The sequence below is a fragment of the Scatophagus argus genome, chromosome 13 (assembly GCF_020382885.2).
Source record: "Scatophagus argus isolate fScaArg1 chromosome 13, fScaArg1.pri, whole genome shotgun sequence".
Lineage (NCBI taxonomy): Eukaryota > Metazoa > Chordata > Actinopteri > Scatophagidae > Scatophagus > Scatophagus argus.
The window spans coordinates 19,203,109-19,228,553 of NC_058505.1; the positions used below are offsets into that span (position 1 = coordinate 19,203,109).

Genomic DNA, 25,445 nt, shown 5'->3' on the forward strand with positions numbered 1-25,445 from the left:
TCAGAAGGCTGCTCGGTATATGCAAAACGATTCACTTTGTGGTGAATACTGTGAAAGGTGGATACCAGTGTGTGCGTGTGTGTGTCTGTGTGTGTATTCCTGTAGTTGTGGGGACAAAAATCTGTTTACACAGTCACAATGTGAGGACCCGCCTTACTTATGGGGAGTTCTGAATGTCTATGTAATGTCCCCAAAAGTGATGGAAACATGACTCTGTGTGTGTGTGTGTGTGTGTGTGAGAGAGAGAGAGAGAGGGAGATTGTGTGATGGTAAACTCGTCTGTCTCCCTCTCTCTCATGGTGTAAGTGTGTGTATTGATTAGTAAGAGCACATTAGCAGTATGTGGAGATCAGAACTGAACTGCCCCCCCGTCTCTCTCTGCCTGTCTCTCTTTCTCACTATAACCTGAGGTTGTCCTGAGCTGCTTCCACACTGTTGTCCCGACAGCTTGCCAGCAGGGGTCTCCCATGGCAATTCAACTTTCTCAGCCAATCACAGTGAACCTCTATGGTCACTTGTTTCTTAAATTAGGGATTAGTGGTTAGTCTTTTGTCTTATATGATGTGTTTGACTGGGCATAAGCCATATGGTCAAAAGTATGTGGACAAATGTGATCGTTAAAGATCTCAAACCAAAACCATGGTCATTAATCTGCTGCTTTGGCCTCTAAAACTTTTCTGGGAAAGCTTTCCATAAGATTTGTGCTGCAGTAATTTTAGTGTCATTCAGCTCATCATGCTTTATGAAAGTGAAGGATGTGGTCCACTCAGTCAACACAGGTATACCCTTTGAGACAAACATCCATCAAAACCTTCCCATGCAGAATTCTATGCGTACACAGAAAAATCCAAACAAATGCAGGTAGATACCCACTGACAATCAACATCAGTTTTTTCAATCACTTTAAATCCAAACACCTCAACACACGCAATCCCAATGGCCTCCAAACTCAAGAGCTGAGCCCAGAAAAAAGTACCTCACAGGTCCAATCAGCCAGATTGGGTTTTGCAGATTTGAAAAGGTGATGCGCAGTAGCTGTTTTTTTTCAAAGCCTACAATTTAAAAACAAAACAAAGCAAAACAAAATGCAAGAGCAGTGTTGTGAATTTTTCTATGGGTTTCCTGTTTTAGGCTTAAGTCATGGTAACCATCTCAGTGGGTATCCAGCAGCAGTCACTGCCAACAATTTCTCCTCTGTGAAAATGCAAATGATGTCACAATTGAAGTTTTTTTTCCAACTGTAGGCATTCATAGTGCTCCTGCAAAAACAATATGTAAAAGAAAATAAGAGTTCATTGGTGAGGTTAAGACAGAGACGTGCCTCATCCTGCAATGTAAAAACATTCTTGAAACGTTCATGGCACTCAAGCCCCGTATTGAACTGAACTTAGAGTCCAACTTAAAAGAAGCTAATATACCAGATGTGTTGCATCATTCACTTTTAATTAACCTCCTGTGTCAGAGCTAAAACTGTTCCATAAAAGAGCAAGTGTTTGCAGACAGTTATGAGGCATTTCAGTCTGCTTAATAAACTGTGTGAATTTGTCCTTTTCGTCCTGTTTGCAAGCTAACAAGCTAACAAGTTCATTTAACCGTTAAACACTCGGTAGCACGGACAGCTTTACTTTCTCTCCTTACTTTTTTTTTTTTTTTTGGAATAAAATGGTGTGAAATTTTGAGCAAAATTCCTGGTGAAAGAAGAAGAAGAAGTGAAGAAGTTCTGAGAAATCTACTGTGACTGCGTTAACAGTTAGCCTGCCAGCTATGTATGTAAAGACAAAAAATGAACGTAAAGACAATAAAGAAAATATCAACTTTTATTAAGCATTCAAAATTGATTTTCATGCCTCATACGTGAACTGCTCTGCGCTTAAAGAGAGCAGAGTGGAGAAACGGTCTATGACTAAGCTGGAAAGCACAAAGCCACACTCAAAGGGCATTAGGAGGTAGTGAGGTCAGGTGGTGATGTTGGGTGATAAGGCCTGGCTCACAGTCAGTGAGTCAGTGTTCCAATTTATAAAGGTGTTGGAAGGGGTTGAGGCTCAGTGCAGGCCAGTGAACTGCTTCCTCACTATATTGGCAAAGTTTTTTTTCTTTATCTTCATCTTAGTGTGCAGGAGCATTTTCAAGCTGAAAAAGACGTCTCCTTCCCCAAAGTGGTGCCACAAAGTGGACATTTCTTTTGTGTCTGTCAGCTCTTTATGATGTGCATTACCTTTAACTGTTCTGTAATAAGATTCACAGACCAGACAGAGAGCGATAATGAGATAAACTGCTGAGGTATTCCCAGTCATACAAACATGCAGCATTACATGACTGAAGTACAAGTAATGTGTTATTATTTGTACATTCATAAAAAAGGGAACAAATAACGTAAAGTATGCTTTTACAAGTTTCCCCACACTGAATGGATGACCTTGAAGATCTTTCCTTAAGTGTTACACCCAGATTCATCAATATGCCTCAGCTCTCCCTGTGTCAGGATCAACGCACATCCTGGGGATAAACCTGCGATGGAGATTTGCATTGATATGACAGCAGTCTGAAGATGCTTTCCACAGGATTTCTTCACTTGACAAGATCACGAGTTAAAGATGAGGCCTGTGTGACTGTAATTTTTGACCAGTTTCATGTCTTAATTCTAGATATGCAGATTTTTCAGTTGAATGGTGGCCTGAACTCCATTAAATGATTTAAAAAATTGAAACACACCATCGGTTTTATATAATTTGGAAAAAAAAATTTTCATGTCCTTGCAAGCATAACAATAACACAAGAGGAGAGGCTTGTTCTGTGTTTACATCAAAGAAATAGAATGGGAGATTGAGGGAAATGTGGAGGATAAGAGGAAATTGACTTGGGGATTTATTTCTGCTTTATTTCAGTGCATAGAAAATGAGGAGACAAATAAAATTACTCATCTGGGGAACAAGATAATTTCAAGGGTCTTATGAAAACATCTCCTCACGAGAGATGGGGAAAGTAAAAACAAGATGACGAATACTGAAACTAGATTCAGAGTGTCCACGTGAGTTTACTGGCAGATTTTATGCTACATTGTCAGCTTTCATCAGTATTCAGATGTATGGAAACGTCTTGGCTGCTGCTACACTGTGTCTACAGTGAAGAGTGTGTGATAGAAGATATGTGATATGTATGAGGGTGTATACTACCATGAAATCTCTACAGTCCACCTGCTGCAAATAGTTTGAATTGATCTACACGAGAGCTGCTGTGCCGGACAGGATCCATATATAAAATGTGTGGGAGTGAAATGTGGCACAGCATGCATACGACCAACCCTTTGTCCAGTGCCTTCCTCTGTCTCCTTGTCCTGTATTTCAGTATTAGTATTCACTTCTTTTTCTTTTTTCCTTATGAGGGTCACACGTAGCTATAGTTTCAGAACTATTAGATGGTCTTCAGTTTGCTTTTTAAATCAGAGGTGATTTAAAAAGCAAGGCGGTTAGGTGATTTCTTATTTCACTGAGTCAGTCCACAACAAAGTGCCTCAGTGTGCTGGAGTGAATCTTCGTTGGTTATTATGACATGACCGTGTGTGTAAACTGATTATTAAGCATACTGATAGTTCTCAGCTGAAACAAGCGATAGCGGGAGAGGTTAAAGTGTGAAAAGTGTGTGCGGTGAAGAACATTGCTGTGTAGTGTGAGCATTATGTGTGTTTTTTGCAGGCCATAATGTATGTTTGTTATTATGTAATACTGCTTAGCAAAACCATCAGCAGCGAAACTGACTTGCCCTTTATGGAATTGTGGGATATTTATTATGATGTTATGTTCATATTTCAATTATTTAATTGTCTAAGGTTTGTTTGAAGTTAATTAAAATAATTCATTTGTTATAATTCATTTCACCTTCAAAACCGAGATAAACATTTTGAAGGTGAAATGAATGAACAGACGAGTTTCTGCGTGACACCATCAAGAGGTGTACACACACTTGGGGAGTGGAATACTAACTCTGCACTTATTGGAGATCAGCCTGAGTTTTAAAAGATGCAGTTTTTGTGCCAAAACCGGTATGAATTGCAAAAGTAATAACTGTAAAATGATCAGTATCCCAAGAAGGAAACCTCCCTCACATCTCAAAATGCAGCTATTATTCAGACCTCTGGATTTTAATAAAGTGGTATAGCTTCACACAGAAACCGGTCAATAGAAATGCCAATATTAAGGTGAGGCGGCTCACATTGTTACTGTGTGTTGGCGGCCGTTAAATGAATTCTGCGAATGTTTTTCTCAGCATTTTGAACTCAGTTTAGATCAGTTTAAGATCTGCAGACTGATGACTTTGGGTGGAAAATGCATCATGTTGTTGGGCTAATTTTTAGAACAACTATCACCAACAAGTGTGCAGCATCCTATCACAATCCCCTGCAGCCACTAAATACTAGAAACTAAAGCCTGTATCTCAAGAGTGAAACCTTGCCTGTATACAGGTCTGGCATCTAATATGAGGTTTAGGGCTAACGTCACACATCTGGCTTGTATTCAGTGTCTGGCATAAATTTACTTTAAATAGCAGGTTTTTCATAGATGTTACTAATATGATGCAGAGATTGAGGACGTGTCTGTGCCCTGAACTTGTGCAGCAGGCAGACAGCAAAAATTTCATGTAAGCTTGATTTGTTGTTTTTTTTTTTTTTTTTTGATAAAAACAATTGTCTGCCTCCATGGTGTGCACACACTCTTCAAATGTTTTTAAATGGAGAACCTGTCTGGTTGTCATAGTCACTTAGAGGTTTACGCTGTAGCGCCTTTGCAGTCATCTAAAGTAACAGTAGCGTTGGATCACAGAAACACTGCTAATTGAAATCCACAGTTGGATGTTTAGCCTGTGTGAAGTTTAAATTTAGCACAAATATGCTAAAGCCAGCACAACTGTGAAGTCATAAGACTGTGTTAGAGGGTCCGATTTCCCTGTAAGTTGTAACCTACTGTACAGTCCAGCCAAATAGTTTGTGAGGCAGCGTATTAAACACACACAGCTTTTATGGCTTTATTTTAGGTAGAACAGTAAATCTTATTCTGCATGGGATTTTAGTCTGTTCTATTCTTTGTTATGTTAAAATGATCCGAGGATGTTTGAAAAACCTTGAAAAGGGTTGGTTATAAAAAGACTTACTAGTAATACAATGACTGGATCTTTCAGATGAAAGATTTTTTTTTTCTTTTGTGACATTGGCTCGCTCCAGACAAGTCAGTTAAAAAGCTACTGAAATCACACCCGATCAAATTCTACATTCTCTGCTTTGGTCCAACCTGACTGCTTCTGTGAGCTGTAAAAGCTATGATGTTGTCTTAGCACAGCTCAGGCTAAGAAGTTACTCCCGTTGGATTTTTGTCATTCTTTCTTAAACTTCTTCTTTGGTGCCGCTTTTTCTTCCGACTTCAAAGATTGCTACCAAACAGATTTGAAATTCACTTCTTCCAGGTACTCCGGTGCCCTAAAAATACATCTCTATCGCTGTCACTTTGATAATCATGCAGCTGCTTTTGTACGTGTCTCCCGCATTTAAATAGCTCCACCAGATCCCTGAGATTTACTACTAATCCTGCCTCTTATGATAATGATTTCCTTGTAATCAGTAATGTCAGTATCACTAAAGGGGAGGTGAGCATACATCCTGTAAATTGAGTTAATTTCACATAAAAGCAGATGCGTCCACTTCATTTCATTAAGCTTTCATTGGCAGACCAGTGTGAAAATACATAATATACATAACATAACATACATAAGTTTGTCCCCGTTGTATCACCAGGGAATGTCCTCCACAAACCTCATGGCAAGGTCTTAGTTCACGTTTTGGTCTGTGCTTGGCACATACTTTGGAGTATTCTAACGGAAACTTCAGGGTAAGGTAAGGGTGCTCTGCTAATTCCCTGTGTAGACACTACAGAAAGGATCAGGGGCTTATCATTCTCGTTCAGGATCATCTTCTGGAAACCATGAATTCCCATAAGACATTTTTTTTTGTTTGCTTGTGTTTTGTGGCCAATATGGCACATTCAAGGAGAAGATTTCCTTGTATAGTATTTCAGTTTAACTTTTTAAAAGCGAGACAAATGTGAATTTAAAATAGATTTGCTTTGAAATGATTGTTATTGCTCTTGAGTGCTTGCATTTCAGTGATGCTGGCAGTACCACTCACTATATTCGTAATAATGTTTGGTATCACAGCAACATTGACAAATCACTGTGCTGATGATCCGATAAATACTGCGGTGCGTTTTGATATCTTGTCCATATCGAGGCTGATTATCAGACTGCTGTAGCAGCTGCTGCAATAATAGCAGCTATTTCTGTCATCTTAGCACAGTCTATATAAGTGTTAACCTCATCAACACTTATCACTCTTTATGTAGCCATTTTTCTTCCAATATTGAGACCACTCATTCCCAGGGCATCAAACACAATCATTCCGCCACGTCGCTTGGCGTATCATCCAGTGCATTTCTCTTTAGCATGTGGGTGAGACGCACAAGGCTTAAACTTAACTCAAATCCAAACACAAGATTAGATTATCAAATCAACTGCACAATGAGAGGAGTACAAGGTTGAGTGGTTGGTCTCACACGTGACTTTCACCCAGGAGACTGGAGTTTGCATCTGTTTAGATACCAAACACGATTTTTTCAGATTTGTGCCCAACGCTTCATGTTAACTATGTGTAATAAAGACTTTGTGGCAGGAAGGTATAGGGTACCTAAAAGGTACCCTGTTCGACTGGATGTGATGCGAAGGGAGTGTGACAAGTAAGAGGTATCTAACGATCTGGGATGAGAACATGTTGCTCTATTTTACTCAGGTCCAGCTTGGTCTAGCATTTCATTTGTCTGAAACCAGGCTAGTGTCTGTTGTGGCCACATGCTGTAGCATCCTCTGAGATAATTTTGAGAGAAATGTCTCAGTCACCTGCCATGGCTCCTGCAGGTTTCTGGAAGTGACAGGTGCAAATGCAAATGAAGCACCGTCACTGTCAGTGACAGTATTCTGTGTGATACAGTTGTTGTTGCTTAATCAGATAAAGGGCTAGATCTAGATGATTTCTGTTTGACACTGTGATTTTAAATTAAATATATCTGTTATATGCCAATAACGTGGTTGTCACAGGTCTGATTAACCACATTAGCTCTAGTGCTAATTATATTGTTAGTGTAAGTGTCAAGAGGGTTGAAGGTTTATTAAACCTTAAATACCATCATCAAGCTCTTGTCATCCCTCAACATCTGAGTTCTACCATAACACCTGCTGTCACTATTTACAGCTTTTTGGTTTTTTTTTGTTAGTTGCATTGTTCTTCCAGTTCCTTCTTATCATATTTACACTATGTTGATTGACTAATGCTCTTCGTTCCTTCTGAGTAATTAGCCAAGCATATGTGAAGCATGTGCTGGGAAAACAAACAAAAAGAAATCAAAGTAAAACACCCCATGGGTTGTTATTGGAATTATTAACTGTCCTTGGATCTTTATACTATACCTTTTTTGATTATGCAATCAGCAGTACCTTTTCTCACACACACTGACAAACATCAGTGAGCATCATTAGCATTATGCCCAAAATAGATATAGCTGTTAGAAATGAAAACACAATCATTCAGACTCAGCTGAATTGTGATCTATATTCAGTGAGCCAGACAGTCAGGCAGTAAAGTAATAACACAGCAGCATGTATGTGTTTTCCTTGCAGCCTAACTGGCTCTGTGTTTTATTGGTTTTGTTAATAGATTTTTATTAAATGTTAGATTTTTTTATTGTTGACTTTTAATGGCTCGTAATCAAAGCTGCTATCCTTAAGTGACACTCAGAGGGATGCACACTGTATCAGGGCAGTGGAGTAGGTATGTGTTGTGTGTCTTACTGTGTATGCTGACTATAAGTACATACTCATACATGTCCATTAGCATCTGGACTTTGGCCATAGATAGATTTGGCTGATGGGTGATTAACCCTTGATGATGCTTGTAAGGCCATCTGCCATTGTTTGTGGTGCTTTACAGTGACATGTCAATCAAAGGACTGGTTGTACAGCAGACATTTTGACTTGTCACAGGAGGAAAATGACAGGTGGTCATAATAATAGTAATGACAGTGTCCCAGTAACAACAGGCCAGCATGCATAATAGCAGGACCTCCTCTAAGGGGAATGCAGCAGTCATTTATATGCCTGGAAGTTTCCTCTCATGAAACGGCAAAATGTCTGCTGTGCAACCAGTCCAATCAAAGGCTATATATGGTACACACACACACACAGGTGATGTCACTTATTATTGGTTGATTAGACTCTGTTGGGCTGTACATACTGTTTTGGACTGACATATCTCTCATTCTCCTGTTTTATTTTATCTGCTAGGATGGGACTTTTACCTTTATCATTCTTAATGGTACATTAAGGTACATAGCACCACCCACCATCAACCTGAGCAGAGCAATGACTGAAAACACCTGTGGTGATGTGGGAAGTCTTTAAATGTTGAACACCTTTTTAATCCAGCCACATTGCATTGCATTTTTTTTTATCAAAATAATATAAAACAGAATGTGTTTAAAAATGCTACCAACTAATTAAAATGTACACTGTCTTCAATTTGACTTCCTTCTAACAGGTAGTGGGAAAAGGACGTGTTACTGATCGACTAATTAAGGATGGACACTTTCCATTGAAGTGTCCCAGTATACCTTTGACAGAATGCATAATCCCAGGGTCCTGAACCCGAAGCAGCTTCATCCATCATTCATTATATTACACTTGACTGCTGTGACACATTCAAATGTAATCTGAAAAAGGCCAATATTTTCTTCTGGTTAACCCTCTTTATGCCTCCGTGCTGGTGTCATTCTTGTGAAATGTTTTTGGCTATAACTCAGAGCACAACAACCAAAGCAACTGCTCTACTTCCACATATATTCCATATCACAGCAAGCAAAGCACTTCTTGGGCTGATACAAACATTGCTCATGAATTTAAGTCAAGCAGCATATGTTTCCTCCATGTATTTACAAAGCAGTATAGTAATAAACACCACATTTTTGCAGGTGAAAGGGTTGCTGTTTGATAAAGCTGTCCTCATAAGTATGACAAAGTGTACTGTTCCAGTCCTTAGGAGTTAGTCATTTCATAAAAACCTGCATAAATTTAAAAAAGGTACTGTTATATGCTGTGCAGAACGTTTTGTACCGAGAGCTGTTCCTCTGTTTATGCAGAAAACAGATCAGAGGATTTACATGCAAACTTCAGCCAGCCCCTGATACCCCATGTTTAATTTAGTTTGTCTAATTCGCTGTGCTGTTTTAGAAAGCAAGGTCGAGAGAAAATCATGCACGCATCACAGAACTCTTAAGGGTGACACCAAAAATGAAACTCATATCTCCTCTGTGGACTCCGGGTCCTAATAAATACACAATTAAACGCAGAGAGTGCTAATTACATTGTTAGAGTAAGTGTTAAAGTCTTGTTCATTTGAAAGCAGAGTTGTGGACACAGGGTCTAGACAAAGGGACAGATGACTGGTGAAGCCAAAACAAAACACTGCAGCAAGTTTTAATGAGACAACGAGGGACTGCCCGTCAAACACATAACCAACACTCACATCCCAGAAGGGAGACTCACACACACACACACACACACACACACAAGCATGCTCTAGTCCTCCGCGTACACAATGCGCAGACACGAATACAGCTGTGCATGCAAGTACACAACACACATGCATGTGTAACGCAGGAAAATAACATTTCTACATGGACATTTAGCTGATTTGCTGCTGATCTGTGATGAACTCCGTCTTCACCAAAACACGCCTGTCTCAGACCTGACTGATGAGCTTAAAGGGTCAAAAGATTAAGCTGAATATTCCCTATGTCAGCCATGTCAATCATAGCATGGTGAGCTGCATTTACAATGTTACAGCAATATCAGAGATTAACGCTTTGAAATGCAGGGCTAAATATCCCTGCATTACGGCGCTGAAATATAGACCTAAAAATCCAAGATTATACTTCAGTGAAATAAAGCCTTTAGGCCTAATCCATATTCAAAGTCTTGTCTCTAGCTGGGTGGTGGGCCTCTATAACCTAGTTTTGATGGCTGTTATTGGGGAAAGCTGCTTTGTACTGGTCAGTTGTGTGATGAGGGCTTGGACACGGTCTGTTGAGCTGACCTATATTTGGCTCCCTGCCCTGTCTGCACAGTGAAAACCAGTGGCTCTCTCTTGTTTTGTTCTATAGGCAAATTGGGCCGCCGGGCACTCTCCTCCTTTCTCTGATCCAGTTCGAGTTAAAGATTGAATGTGCTGTCACATGAAAGGTTTCATGCATAGGTATCCTCCCAGTCTGACAAAGTAAAGAGAGTGTTCATATACAGTAGAGAATCAAAACTTCACCCACCATCAGTGCAGAGGAATTTGCAATATTGGTGCAGAAATGTATCAACAAAATGGTCATAAATATTACTGCAAGGGAAAAACCAACTGCATACAGTTGCATACAGGCAAAAGTCTATAGCCATGGTAGCATATCTGTAGAACCGTACTTGGGCACAGTGGTGCTTTGAGTTTAGCAACTATAATGTTTCTTCAAGTAGATTTCACAGCAATCCATCCAATAATTGTTGAGATATTTTAGTCTGGATCAAACTGGAGTACCAAATTGGCCAGCTGACCGACTGAGGAACTGACATCGGTATATTCAGACTTAAAATACCTTTTGATTGTCTTACAATGGTTTTATGCATTCTATCCACACAGAGTCAGACCTTTTCACACACATAAATACTCTGGAGCTGATACAGTTTTAAATGCCTTTGATGTAATGACAGGAGAATCTTTTCCGAACTTCTCGGACTTGTGTTACCTATTCAGATTTTCATCAGGTTTTACTTGCTGCTCCAGAATGCTGCCTTCCACAGTTGTTTGTAAGTGAAAAGCAGTCTGCAGAAGTAAGAGAAAAATAGTCTGAGAAGACAATACACAAAATGAAGAGTGTTGATGCAGTGCATCGTGATCAGTACAGCATGACTTTGCAAGACCAAGTAAATAAAGTTGGTAAATACATACCAACTAAATAAATAAATAAAAATAAATGGACCCGGCCATAGGAACACAAAGGACACGTGGCTGTCACAGTCATGCTTCAGACAGTGCTGTATGTTCAGGTGTGAGGCACAGTGACAAGTCAACCACAGGTGCCTCTCAGAATGCACCTGGGAATCTAAAAATAAAATGTCGGTTCTTAAAAGGGCTATATTCAGGCCAGTGTTTATGTTGAACTTTTCATAAACAGTGTCACATGGCCTGTGTTAGCATGGCACATCTCACCTGTAGACTGCAAAGTATCACTTTGAAAGTATCACTTGCCTTCCTTTTCTTTGATCCAGTAGTCTGTAGCCTGCCGGAGCATTTCAGCTACGCCCTTGGCCGTGCAAAATAAATGTTTATGTCTTTGTGAAATAGCCAATGCTAGAAGCTTGTAACACAGGGACAACTACAGTCGTTAACCATCTAGGAACATGTTCACCATGAAAGTATCATTTAGACCTGGAAACAACAACACCCCTCTTTCCATCCTGTATGCAGTTCTCTTCACACAGTCATAATGCTCATGCAGATCAGTCAGTAGCTCTCTACGTTTCTGTCAGTTTAATCTGTACTGTGCGTATGTCAAATTGAACTTGACGTGAAAAAAAATTGTGGGCATTAGTTTTGAGAATCCACTGTTTGCTGCTGTTCAACTGAAAATTGATTGATTGATAAATGTCCAAGAATGATAAATGTCTCAGGATACCACTGAGAAATTGAGAGAGAGGAATTTGTGAGGATGCTGTGTTTTTATTTGTATTTTGTAGAGAAAGAGAAGGATGGTATGTGATGTGACTGCATGAAGAGCAAAAAGCAAAAGGAAGCAGAAGTCAGAAGGATGGAGCCAGAGAAGAAGGAGTTAGCTAGGTAGGAAGGTGTGAGGATGGAAGATGTAGCAGCGCATTATAATGCTGTGCAGTTGTGACAAAAGAGCAAAAAGTCCAGAACAGAAGGACAGGAAAAGAGATGTGAAGAATGTGAAGCATGTAGTGGTGTCACAAGGCCAGCTAAGCAGCTGAGTGTTTATGAGGCATAGTGCATGCTCATAGATGAGGGGGGTTGCATGGGGCTGCTGGGAGGGCTCAGGTGCACTGCGGTGTTGCGAGTTCAAATCTAACCTGCAACCTCGTCGTCCCCCTTCTGTCACCCTCCGCCGCGTGCTGCCCAATAAAGCAGAAATGTCCTGAAAAGATGAGGAGACACTGAAATAGGTCAAGTGAAGAGAAGTGGGCAGGGAGAGAGGGAAGGAGGGGAGAGAAAGAAGCATAAAGGCAACAGGAAGGAGGAGGACGTAATGGGGAGAGGCATGAGGAGGACAGGAGGAGGAACGGATGCAAGTAGGAAGGTGCGTGGTAATGAAAAATTTAAATTGAGGATGACGGGGGATGGATAGGTAGGGAGGCTGGAGAACACTCTCCAAAATGGAAGACAACTAAAGCCAGGTCAGCCATATTAGCAGTCTTCAGTGACCGGAGATTGTTGCCTAGCAGCATGCAAGAATAGTTTTTTCTCCTCTTTTCTTCTCTCCCTCCTATTCCCTTTGTATCTCCCTTTTCTCCTCACCTCGCCTCCTCCTCTCCACGCACGTCACAGTCTCACTTTCGTTCCACCCCTCTTTTCCTTTCACCTTTCCCTCTCCTTTCCACACGTTTCCCTCCTCTGTGCTCACAGGCTCCTCTTGCACCTCAGCACTGGGCTGGTGCTGCCTCATGCTGACAGCAATCCTTTTGTGTGTGTGTGTGTGTGTGTGTGTGTCACATTCCTCATGACAAGCCTTTCATCAGTGTGTGTAAAGCTGGCTGATGTAGCTGTTACACCAGCTCTGTGCTGCATCAGGATTACATGGCACATGTGAAGCCCGTGTCCTCCAACGCTTGGTCAAATACAGGGTGACGCATGGCATCAAGCGTGCAAGTGTGTGTGTGTATTTCTGTCCTTCTAGGTTTTGGCTTTTTTTGGGAGGAAATAGTGAATTTTTAGTGGTGATGTTATTGACTACACTGGCACTACAGTACTTCATGTGCTATCTGGATCACAATTTGTAGTTTCAACATCAAGTTGTTTGTAAGTTGTATTTATCCTAGGGAGTGCTAGAATTGAATTATGTGTATCTGCTGAAAAAGGTGAATCCACAGTTATTGGAAAAAGTGTATTGATTTGTAGCAGTTATAGCTATACAAAATATCTGCATATCTGAGGTTTTAATTGACTACATTACCTTAACAAACAATGCCAAATTGCCATTGGACACCTGTAACTGGAGCCCTTAATAGAAATGTCTGTTGATATTCTTTTTGTCTTCATGTGAGCAAATCCCATGAAAAGACAACAATGAATGTATCCCATCAATAAGTAATATAGTGTGTGTGTGTGTGTGTGTGTGTGTGTGTGTGTGTGTGTGTGTATCAAAGCCTGATACATTTTTGTCCTCAGTGCCATGGAGCTCCATTGTTGTCTATACACTATTAAAAACACATGAATGAGGCACAGTGTTGCACTGGGTGACATGTTCCCATTTTACCATGAACACACACACACTGTAGTTTGACCCATTCCCACACGTAGCTTAAATCCTCTGTAGAGCACCAAATGTAGATTTGTACACTGCTGAAAATAGTTTCCAACAAATCCATTTTTTATTCCTGTTTGAGTAACATTTAATTAAAAACTAAGGTAACCAGCTGTTTGTGGAAATTAATAGCATTTTTTTATTTATTCATGACATATACATTCATGCTTTCACAGATTTTCAGATGGAGCCCATGGGCTGAGAGCCACAGCCATCCAGTCTACTAACTGAAATTGTTGACAGTAGCCCAGTTATAGAATTTTGCTAGTGCATGCCTTTAATTTCAGGTTGTCTCTCGAAAGGTATCGTGACTATTCTATTATTGTACTACAGCTATTACACTCACTCATATTTCTACTACTTCTCCGTTCTGGTACAATGCTTGTCTGTGTGTAGGAGGCACTTGTAATAGTCATGTTACTTTATATAGTCCAAGGTTCAAATTGGTGTGGCACCCTTTGCAGTAAATGTGTGCCAGCTGTGGTCCTTTTGAAATACAATGCACAATGCACACTTTGCCAAAAGGACAAGAAACACTATTTTGGTACATGTTTCAATGCGCTTTGAGTATGAAATTTACTCTTGACACAAAGTTTCCGAGTGTATTTTTATGGTATTATAGATCTACAAATCCTGGCCCTGGACTCCATCAACATAGCACTTTGCAAGTCAACAAACTTATCAAAGTACTTTGCAACACATCACCTGCACCTATTCATACACTGATGCCATGCCAGGTCCCACCCTGCTCATCATCTGGCATAGTCTGGGGTTCAATTCGGCAAAGCAGCCAGAGGCGGGGATCGATCCCACAACATTATGATTAGTGGACGACCCGCTGTAGTTACCTCCTGAGCTACAGCCGCCTTGTTGTCACCACCGAGTTACTGTTAATACCACTGCTATGGCTTATATTGCTAGACTACCACTAGATCTGTTGCTGTTATCTCTGTGGATTCTGCACATTTTCTTCTCTCTGGCTGAGATTTTCTGTTCCAAAGATGTACCAGTGCACCTGCTCCAGGATGTGTCACTGTCCTTTGCCAAATGCACACTGGGATAAGCTCCAGCTCTACATGACCTTGAACATGAGTGAAGTCTGAGAGAAAATGAAAAAAAAAAAAAAAGTTTAACTAATCATACCTGAACCCATAAATAAATTCACCTCTGCCTTCATTTTGACGTCCGTATTTGTGTCTTTAGCTGTCTCTGAGTACAAACGTAGGAGGACAGTGTAGGTGTGACAGCCACTCAGCCTAAAACCTGGCATGTCAGAGAGTCTTTAATAATAGTAAAAGAGTTGAATGTTCCCTTGTTTTCCAGGAGGTATGCCAGTGCCTGAGGTGGCGTCTGACACTGCCAGCGCTGCCACCATGTTGAGCCCCGTCCTCAACGCCTCCAACGGAGACGGCTCCGAGTCTGAAACCACCTCCGCCATCCTTGCCTCGGTCAAGGAACAGGTTAGAACTCTCTGTGTGTTTGTAACTGTGTGTGTGTATATGCAACATACATACAGGGTTGTCACGATTAATGGAATATGAGCACCAGAAAGTAGTGAGGATAATTCCTCCAGTCATTTCAGAGTGAGACATGACGACAGTAAACAGCAAACACAAATGATGGATTGCCCATCTGAGCTAATGTGTGACGAATATGTCACCACATTGTGATCTGTTTGCAGAAAGCCCTGGGCTACAGCCTTACAGTGTTATTTTGAAAATGTTCTAATGTGGTTGGATGCTTCATTTTGCAACATTTTGTCAAAGTCTGAGCGGCTTTCTTGGAGATGCTGTGGATGACGAGGGAGAAAAGGGACAAGGCAAAGCCCGCACTTGGGTTTCTTTTCAGTAAAGATAATATTATAGGCTGTAGGGCTAAACTTTGGTGTTTATTATGTATTTATGGGGGTTAGAATATTCATGAGTCTGCCATATTGTCTGTTGAAGTGTTTTAACTTTTCTTTCATTTTTGACCGCTTGATGTCTTTCATTTCTCTGCTGCATTTGCCCAGATAGTGCAATTCACTTGTGATTGGAAAACAAAATGGACAAATCGCTTAAAATAGGAGATGAAGTACATGAATCCAAAGCTAAAGTTGAACAACTTAATACTTAAAGTGAGTATGGTCTAGACCTGTTGTATTTGGAAAGTAGCATGAGATTGCTTTGGTTGTCATTTCTGTGTAAATACACTGAATTGAATTGCTTTCAGTGACCATGGTATTTTTTCCTGATCAATCAGAAAGTGAAAGCAGTTGAAGCAGAGGTTTGTTCTGTTGCATAACTCCTACACCAATTCCGTGACATTTGTCACCCAGTGCTAAAGCTCATACCCAGTTTTTTCTTTGTGTGCTCTTAAAAACACACATAAGAAGCATGCAGTTGGAGTAAATCCTTTGAGCCTTGTTATTTTTGTGTTGAACTCACAAGTTTTGCAGATGATTATGATTTGTATGCTTAAATCTAAGATTTAAGAGGAGTGAAAGAACACAGCAACAGTAGCATCCTATTGTAGGAAACAAAAAGACAATTTTACTGATGAGAAATGGAAAGTCTCAGTGTGAAAATGAAAATTCTGACCCACTGCTGGAGGTGCTTGATAGAACAGTAATGGGATCACCAAAGTCATTAGGGTTTAGCCTCTAGGGACCATTTATGTTGCTGCCAAATTTGGTGTTCACCCACCCATAAGTTATTTTAATCTGGACCAAAGTGTTGAACAGATGGACTGTAGCACTGGCATTACCACCCCCAATGCCACATTACCATTCTGTTTCAGAACTACTTCCAATCAGCTTATTCTCCATCAGGATTAGTCCTAATCAGCATATAGTGAATACAGAACAGATTAAACATTATATTGTTAGATCTTTATATCTGTTTAAACTTAAAGAGGAACCATTTTTTAATAATCAAAGTGTGTCTTGGGGAGTCCTAGTGAATATGTAAAGGTACTGCCTAAAGCCATTTGTGGCTTCAGGTAAAAAATTAAATCTGATTCAATCGACATCAGCATTTGGTGGTTGGTGCTGAAGACTACAATTTTGAAAATGAAAAAAAAAGAATCTTGAGTCGTGGAGTTAGAAAGGAACAAATTTACAAGACCTCTGTAGCCTTCCCTTAATCTCTGCTTGCTTAGCCTGACACACCTGAATCTTCAACGGGTCTGTGCGCAGTTGAGTTGTGTTGTTGCTGATGTAGGCACCAGGTTTTGACAAGGAAAAGGAGTGCGTGGAATAAAGAAAAAAATAGCAACTTTTCAAAAACTGGCTGTCATGAGTCTGACTATCATGTTATGCTAGTTCAGTGCTAAATCATTGGTGGGATCTTTTAGCGCTAGAGGGCAGTCGGAGTTGGTTTGATGAGATGCGCAATGTATATTCGTGCATGCTGCGTATGGATGCACTGTTTGAGTGGATACTTTGGATACTTGATACCATGGACACTGTGTGTGAGTACTACAGGATGTGAGGAAATGGACTCTGAAATGCAGGTGCTAAAGATAGCAAGTGAAGATGCTGAGAGTAGAAAAATAATGGCTTCTGCATGTTTTAGGCTGAAACCTCACTGTAAGACACTATAGTGTTCTGGAAGTCCATGCCTAATCTAAGTAGGTCATGTTGACTTGGACACACACCCACACACACACACAGGTCATGTGCACACAGTCAGATGATTTAGGGCATGGTAATGGCCTTCTGGTGAGAATGTGTAAAAAGGCTGAAGAGGAGAAGACAAGAATGGAGGGAGTGTCTGTTATTTGGAGGAAGTGAAGACAGATCGCTGCTCACTCTCTCCTCCACCTCTAATGCAGGAGTCGTTGTGTTTCACCATGCTGAGGTTATTTTTTAAGCCAGTCATTTGTCACTTCCCTTCATACTTGTTTTTGCAGTGTGTAATTTTTCAATATGTTTGGGCTTTTGCCAGTGTTTGTAACACCAAACTGCAAAGAGAAAGCAGGGATTGTTTTCTTTTGTTTATTTTTATTTATTTATTTTTTAAAGCCACACACTCAAATACACACACTTGCTTCCTGTTCATTTTGGTGCATAAAGACAAGGTCAAGCTTGAGAGACCAAGTAAAGGCTCCTTACACAGTTGGACACACAAACGTGCACACATGGGGGTCTACAGACACACACACACACACACATACATTTACACGCTGCCAATCAGACTCTTTTGCCTCTGCTGACTCACACCAGGAGATCCCTGCTGCTGTTTTTCCTTCTACCCACATGAGATTGATTAGCCATTCAACGTTGTATTTATCACATCTGTCAGCTTTTGTCCTTGTAGCGTTCATCATCTCTGCTGTCAACACATCTGCTATTGGGGGAGCACAGTGTGAAGTGCCTGCACTGAAAGAGTTTCATTCCAATGTGAGATGTGCCTATTTGAAAAATGTGACATATTGTCATATTGAATGACAAATAAAGTGAAAGTGGCACAGGGTATTGATTAGCTGTCTTTTTGCTTGCAGCCTGGTAAATTTGACAATCCAGTCAGTCCTGAAATGCTAAATGTGTGTTTTTTCATACCAGCAGACAAGGACCTCATTCTGTTTTGAATATGAATTAAAATAAAATGACACTTATGCTTTCAGCCCTTTTTTTGTACTAAATAATCCATCTGCATCTGAACATATTTACTAAAGAATCACTCCAATTGTGCTAGTCCAATATAAGAAAGACAGCATAGCTAAATATTGTGTTAAAACTCATGTAATATGTATGGTATTCTCATTTAGAAGCATATTCTTCTATACAAGTGGATCACTTTGGTAGCCTAATGGTTCCAACACATGCTGCACAGTGTTGTATTAGTTTATTTAGTTTTAGGTTAGTTTACTTTATAAATGTAATATTAAACGTAATATTAGCCTTTATATCACAGATAGTTTACTACATTTCTTTCTCGTTGTGCCACTTTTTATGTTACTGGATGGCAAGTGTTGGTGGATAGCTAACAACTGTTCTAACAACAACAATAATTGTTTTAGACTCACAGAAATCAAGAGGTCAGTGTTGGGTTTGCCAGTGTGGATTTATTTTAAGTCTCCAAAAAGACACTGCTGTTAAAGGCCAAATATTGAGACACCACAATGTTTTTAACGGCTGGGAAAAAGCATGTCTGAAATCAGGAATGACCAACAGGCAAAACTTGACCATAATTAGTTCAGCCAAGGAAAACTCTGAAACAACAGCAGTATTGATACATGTTATTATTAAAATTATTTTATCAGTATATTCTAAGTCAGTGTCATATAAATGCTCACCAGCACACAAAACAAGTCAGGCTTTGTGAAATGCTAATTAGCAAACCTTAGCATGCTAATGTGCTAAACTTAGATGGTGAACATGGTAAACATCGCAGTGCGAATGTTACCGTGCTTATCTTGTAGTTCAAAGCACTGCTGTGCCTGTATGGACAGCCTCTCTGAACCAGACTCTTTAATCTTTGTTAAGAAATCAAGCCCTAGATTTGTGACCAGGTTGCAAGTACTTATCTCTGTTATTAGTGTTGAGAGAAGCACTAACGCATGATTGGTTTTGATCTTTTTGTGGGATTTGAGGTAAGCAAAAAAAAAATATTAATTCATTTGACTTCTCCTTTAAAATGTACTTTAAATGATCATTCTCCAGGACCTCTCCATTCAGCAGCACAAAATACTCTAGACAAAATAGCAGTAATGAAGGACCTGTACTCCTTGAACATTTTTGTAACCTTTCTGTTTCCTTTTGTGGCCCTCTGCTTTAATATGCATTTGTCCTGACTTTAAATGTTTAATGCATTTTCAGTCTCACCTTGTTACAGACCTCTGTGTCAAACTGTCTGAAACAAAACGGCAATTCAGTCTGATTATCAGGATATGTCCTTGGGTTCTTCAAGCAGCCAATTTAATTAAGATGGTCAGATTTTTTTAGTCAATGTCTAGTAAATAAGAGAGTTAAAGGGGAGTTTTAAAGTTTTAAGAATGACCACATTTAATTATCACAACTCACAGACGCTTTGGAATTCAAAAAAGCCTCCATGAGTTGTGAACACTGATATGCGCTAACATTGGTAAATACAAATCAAATGAGCTCTGATTTTTTTACATATGCAGCTAAACTAGGAAATTGGTAGTAGTAAAGCAGTTGTCCCTCTGACCACTACTGGACAAATGCAACACTACAATCAATCAACCCTGACATATAATTAAGGATAATTCTAGGATAAACTGGCAGTTAAGATTAAAGCTCACTGTGGTCCTTGAGACAGCAACCGTGTTTTTCCGATCTGTGTATTCCCAGACTGGAAAACACAGCACAAAACACAGCTTCAACCTTCATGTCCATTATGTTGCACACTTGACTTCCTGCCATGTTTTTACAAGCCACAATACTGGTGCAACATAAGTACTGTCAGGTACATAAGAGATGATGCTGCGTTCACTACCTCATCAGTGAAGAAAACATGACAATGCACTCAAGGATATGAAAATAACTGAATTCTGGAGGAGAAAAAATGCCGCCAGGAGAGAAGACAACCACAGAGCACAAAGAAGAAAATCCAGCTGTCTAATGGTTTTTAAGCAGAATGTGGTGTTTCGGCAGCCTCTCAGTCACATGATAATTAAAGTGAATCACAGTGCTCCGTGCAACCCTTCACTCTAATTGGCAGTAAAGCAGGAAACAGCTTCTCTTAGGCTAGACCTTCTATTCATATGAATCCAAACAGAAAGCAGTTCATATTGAGGTTTAATAAGGCCTACAGAGAGAATAAAAATACAATCTTTATTTTTTTCTGTAAACCTAATTAAACTTCAGTTTGTGATCCTTATATAAATACTGGCATACATCATTAATACACTAGTTCCTAACTACAAATACTTCACTTTACACTCATTTATGATTGATGTTATGGCATGTGAGAAAACACTGGATTAATAGCTTTTGGACAACAATCGCCCTTATGGTAATTGTACTCACTCTTGGATGATTCATTAGGTTCTTTTGCTGGTGCTTTCTTGCAGCAGCCCTGTGATAATAATGGGTGCTATCAGCCTTTCTTCTCCCCTCGCACCACTACCCTCTTCATTTGTTTATTAAGGATTAATTAAGATTTATTTAGCATCGGCAACCTCATTAAATTACCAAATACAGTTCTCTTCAAAGTTCACAACACAGTTAGATATTCATAAGAAGTGGTTTCAAAGTGGATCAAATATTTATTTTGTTTTAATTTCTATGCAAGGGGGCATGCAGAAAAAGAGAAAGTAGAATATTTCAGAGATAAGGAAAGAGGGGAGGGATTGTGTTTGCTTGTGCTTTCTCTTTTCCATTCTCTCTTGCTCTGTCAGGCAAATTGTTTCCATTTATGAACATCTTACAGAAGCACCAAAGTAGAAACAGAACAATATGTCTTATTTCAGCTTCAGAATGTTGTCTGTTTCTTTGTATGTGTGTGTCCATACTGATACAAACTGTTCGATAAGGCCTGCCCCCTTTAGACGATGGTAGACAAAAGCAGCCTCTCATTTCCAGGTGCAGACTTCTGATTTTGCCTGCTAAAATAAATCACTGTGCCATAATCCCCCATCTCCGAGTGCAATACAGTGACTTTCTACCGCCAATAATTTAAAAATAGTGAAATACTGTAAATATTCTTTGTGTTTTTGTGTGGTTTCTTTAAACAAACAAAATATCCCCATACTTTTTCCTGTGTATATTTTTTATTTGACCTACCTGCACCTTTATTTTGCTGTCCTTGTGCTGCTGTGACGATGAGAATTTCCCCAGGGCGTGACTAATAAAGGCTTATCTTATCTTATCTCATCTGAAATGTGAAATGTGCTGAAAGGTAGATGTTAAGCTAACATTAGTTTTCTAAAGTAGTTGAAAATGCTGCGTTTGACAAAATTTTTAATTCTTCCAAGTGACTCTTAAGTACATATATGCTGTCATGCTAAAAGAATAAGAGGCTAAACAATGTGCAAGGCCAAAACCTCCAAGCTGATGACAGTCACAGCTTAGGAGGAAGAGTTCAGTGATCATTGTCAATTCGAGAGCATGTGTATTTGGGTGCTTATATATTTGCATGCAGGTTTGTTTTTCATCAGTTTCAGTGTGTCAGTTTTTTGGCCATTAGCCGACTGTAACTCAAACTGGAAATCAGTGACAGGGGAGGCAAAACAGTTCAGTATGGCTCTTGGAAAGGACCAAGAGTGTCTTATATTTGGCAGCTCAATCTCCTTGTCAGCTCTCTCTATCTGCTACCTGCCACAACACTAAAAAAGTGGCTGTGGAATGACAGGCAAGTGACAGTGAGAAAGTGTGTGTGTGTGTGTGTGTGTGTGTGTGAGTGTAGGCTCTGTTGGGTTCCTGTGAAGCTGTGAGTCCAGCGCACCATACTTGACTTAAAGAGTTCAGTTCAGCCAGTTGAAATATGCAGAGAGCCAAGCAGACGGTTGACACTGCAAAGGGAAGGAAACCATGTTTTATATTTGATGAGTGAGTCTAGTGGTAGATGTTGATTATTTTATTACAGGCAAATTAAGTAAGAGACAGATACTGCATACTGCAGATACGTAGCCAGAGCCAGGGCTTAAGCTCATGCATCAGAGAGCACTGAGGATTTATTTCTCTCTGTTCTGTTTTGCACTCATTTCCATTTTTTTGCAACCCCTCTTTCCACAGATACATAGAATTCAAATTCAAAAGCTGCATTTTGATATATGTTTGATGTTACATATTGGCAGGAAATCAACTCTCTCATATCAACTGTATCTTGTACACAATCTCGAGTGTTGCACAGTGAACAACTTGCTAGAGGAGCTAATTGTAGATTTTAGAAAAAATGAGGCAAAAGCACATACCCCTGTCTACATGAGTAGAGCTGAGGTGGAGCAGGTGGACAGTTTCAGATTCTTGGAAATCAAGAATCAACATCACAGAGAACCTGTCACATCACTCACCCTGATAAAGAAAGGTCACAAACAGCTGTACACCAAGCAGAAACACAAAAAAGAAAACAAAAGAAGTCTAAATTCCTGTGCCAAGTTCAGTGGAGCAATAGAAAGCATCCTGACAGGAAACATCACAAAGTGGCAGCCAAAGCCACGCAGAACATCACTGGTACCCCTATACCGAACATTAGCCACATCAGTGAGGTGCAGTGCCAGCAGAGCAGCTTCTGTCTTCAGACTCCTACCATAATTTCCAGACTATTGAGCGCACCTGAATATAAGCCACACCCACTAAATTTAAAAAGAAAAACAAAAACTTGCTTAAACTTATAACTAACATATATAGGCCACAATTGTGTATAAGCCGCAGGTGTCCACGTTGTCTCTCTTTCGTTGTCGCTCTCAATGTCACTTTCGTCTTGAGGCAAAATCCATAAATTAGCCACATCATTGTTTAAGCCGCAGGGTTCAAAGCATCTGAAAAAAGTAGCGGCTTATAGTCTGGAAATTACGGTAATTCATCTGCTCTCCAGCATGAATATGTTTTTATTTTTATGACTTATTTGTTCATCCATTTAGTTTTTGTTTTGTGAATATGATAAACTACAGCTAGCATTTCGTTATACAACCCTGTGTTATAGAATAATAAATAAATGAAATGTCACAGCAACACAAAATGCTCTACGCTTCAGCATTTGCTGTACTTAATCTGATAAAGTTCATTAATGTACCTTTCAAATTAATGTAATTCTGCTCTACTTTGTGTGTTTCCTCTTTTGTTTCTTAAATTCTTTGCAGCTCATCTCTATTTTTTATGCCAAGAGTACCACGGGCATTTGTCCATGGCCCTTGCGATGACCACATTTTTAAATAATTATAGATAAGTCCAGTGTTAAATGTCATTTCAATGGATAACAAAAGAAATGAATAGTATTGAAACAAAGATAGTCAGACAATTGTGTAAGGTAAGAATGGAACAAAATGACATACCATTAAACAAAAGGTTCAACCAATATGTATGCTTTAAAAAGAAAGGTTTAAAGAAAGGGCCACCGATAACATCTTTAACACATCAATCACAGGGCTGACACACAAAGACCGACAACCACACACTCACACCTAGGGGCAATGTAGAGTAGCCAGTTCACCTAATGTGGGAGACAACCCACACAGGCACAGGGAGAACATGCAAACTCCACATAGAAGGGCCCAGACCGGGATTCGAACCTGGAACCCTCTTGCTATGAGGTGACAGTGCTAACCACTGCATCACCTAGCCGCCCGAAATTTTGGCCATATTTGACTAAATGCTGATTTTTGAATTGGAATGGTATTTGAGGGTGTGACTAAAGAATTTCCATATGAACACAAGTACAAACGAGAATGCAGATTTCAAAAAGGCCTATTGTGATCCTTCCAAATTTTGTCCTTAAATTTGTTCTCCACTGAGGGCAATGAGCCTTTATTGGACAGAGACCTCATCTTTCCAAACACCACCTGCAGACACAATGTAATTTTTGGAAAGGGGTAAAATGTCGATCCTCCTGGCAACAGGCAATAAAGTGAGACAAAAATAACAAGGCCACAAGGTGTTTCAGTGTGATTAAAGCCACAATGTCAAGAAATCTCCAGAGAACTCTTACCCTTTAGATGTTCACCTCATGTGTCATGGCTTTTGACGTTTGCCGAGATTTTGAATTAACAATTGCACCTGCAGCACAATAAGCTCAACAAATACACCAAAGTCTGAATATTTTACAGTTTCTTTTAATTCATGTCCCCAGCCCTGTGCTTAAAACAAGTGTCAGTGTTGCACAGGGGATGGAAACAAAGACTTTAGGTGATGAGAGGATCATTCGGTGATGATCTACGACTGCAATTTATCAGGAAACGAGACAAACCTGTCCAGTCTGGGATGAACATTTAAGTAGTTTTAGTACCGGGAGAGCACAAAATCTCCTCCAAATCTGTCTTCCCCCTTGCTGCTTTTCAGTCAGCTAAGTCTTCCTGTCCTTTATCTCATGTCTCCCTGCTCCTTTGGCTTATATTTTTCTATCACTTTCTGGTTTCTTGTTGTTTCCCTCTGCCTCTGGGACAACTTTGTTACCTAGTGGATGTACCTAGTAATTTTCCGGCCTAAAACAATAGCTCCAGACAGCAGTGGTCTAAACTATACAGCCACCGTGACATTTTCTCATCGAACAGGCCCCCTTCTGAAACAACTAAATGCCAGGCGGACACCACAGGGCACAATTAGACCGCTTTACACTAGAGAGAGAGAGAGGGAGAGGGCTACAGCTAGAACACACACGCATACGTGCACACACACACTGCAACTTTGCTCCCCATGTAGCCTACCACTGTCCTCCAGTCATTTATTTTATTTAACTAATTGCTTTAATGGTGGTTTCTGGGGCCAGCCTGTTCCTGTATGCTAGTGGCTGCACACTGACTCTATCTGTCTTCCCTCTGTCTCGATTAATAGGTGCAGAATGGAGATGAATCTTTAGCAATGCAATCAGTTGACAAGGGCTTGATTGTAGAACCTACTCATTAAGACATAGTTAATTGTTGTCCTTTTCGCTTAACTGCCTAACAAACTACAATTACTCACATACACTCATACACAACAATATGGTATCAGCCAGTGAGTGTTTGGGACCACCAATATGATGGACGTGATGTAGAAGTTGATCAGTACTCATTTCTGTTTAAAACCTCAGAGGATCCTATCAGTGAGTTTGCATTTAGTGGTCCACTTATTACAAATCACTTTCTTTGGTTTTTATTCAAGAATGAAAATGAAAATCATTAAGAGGACAGTTGTTC

The 25,445-nt window shown here is 39.9% G+C and overlaps 1 protein-coding gene across 8 annotated transcripts in view; it reads left to right on the forward strand.

The window, feature by feature from the left end:
• ctnnd2b (catenin (cadherin-associated protein), delta 2b) overlaps window positions 1-25,445 on the forward strand; it is a 146,614-nt gene that overhangs the window by 15,837 nt on the left and 105,332 nt on the right. For all 8 annotated transcript variants that reach the window (XM_046408255.1, XM_046408258.1, XM_046408257.1 and 5 more), the window contains one exon: window positions 14,991-15,127. In XM_046408255.1, coding sequence (XP_046264211.1) covers window positions 14,996-15,127 — 132 coding nt within the window. In that variant the 5' untranslated portion in view covers window positions 14,991-14,995. The remainder of the gene's footprint in view (window positions 1-14,990; window positions 15,128-25,445) is intronic.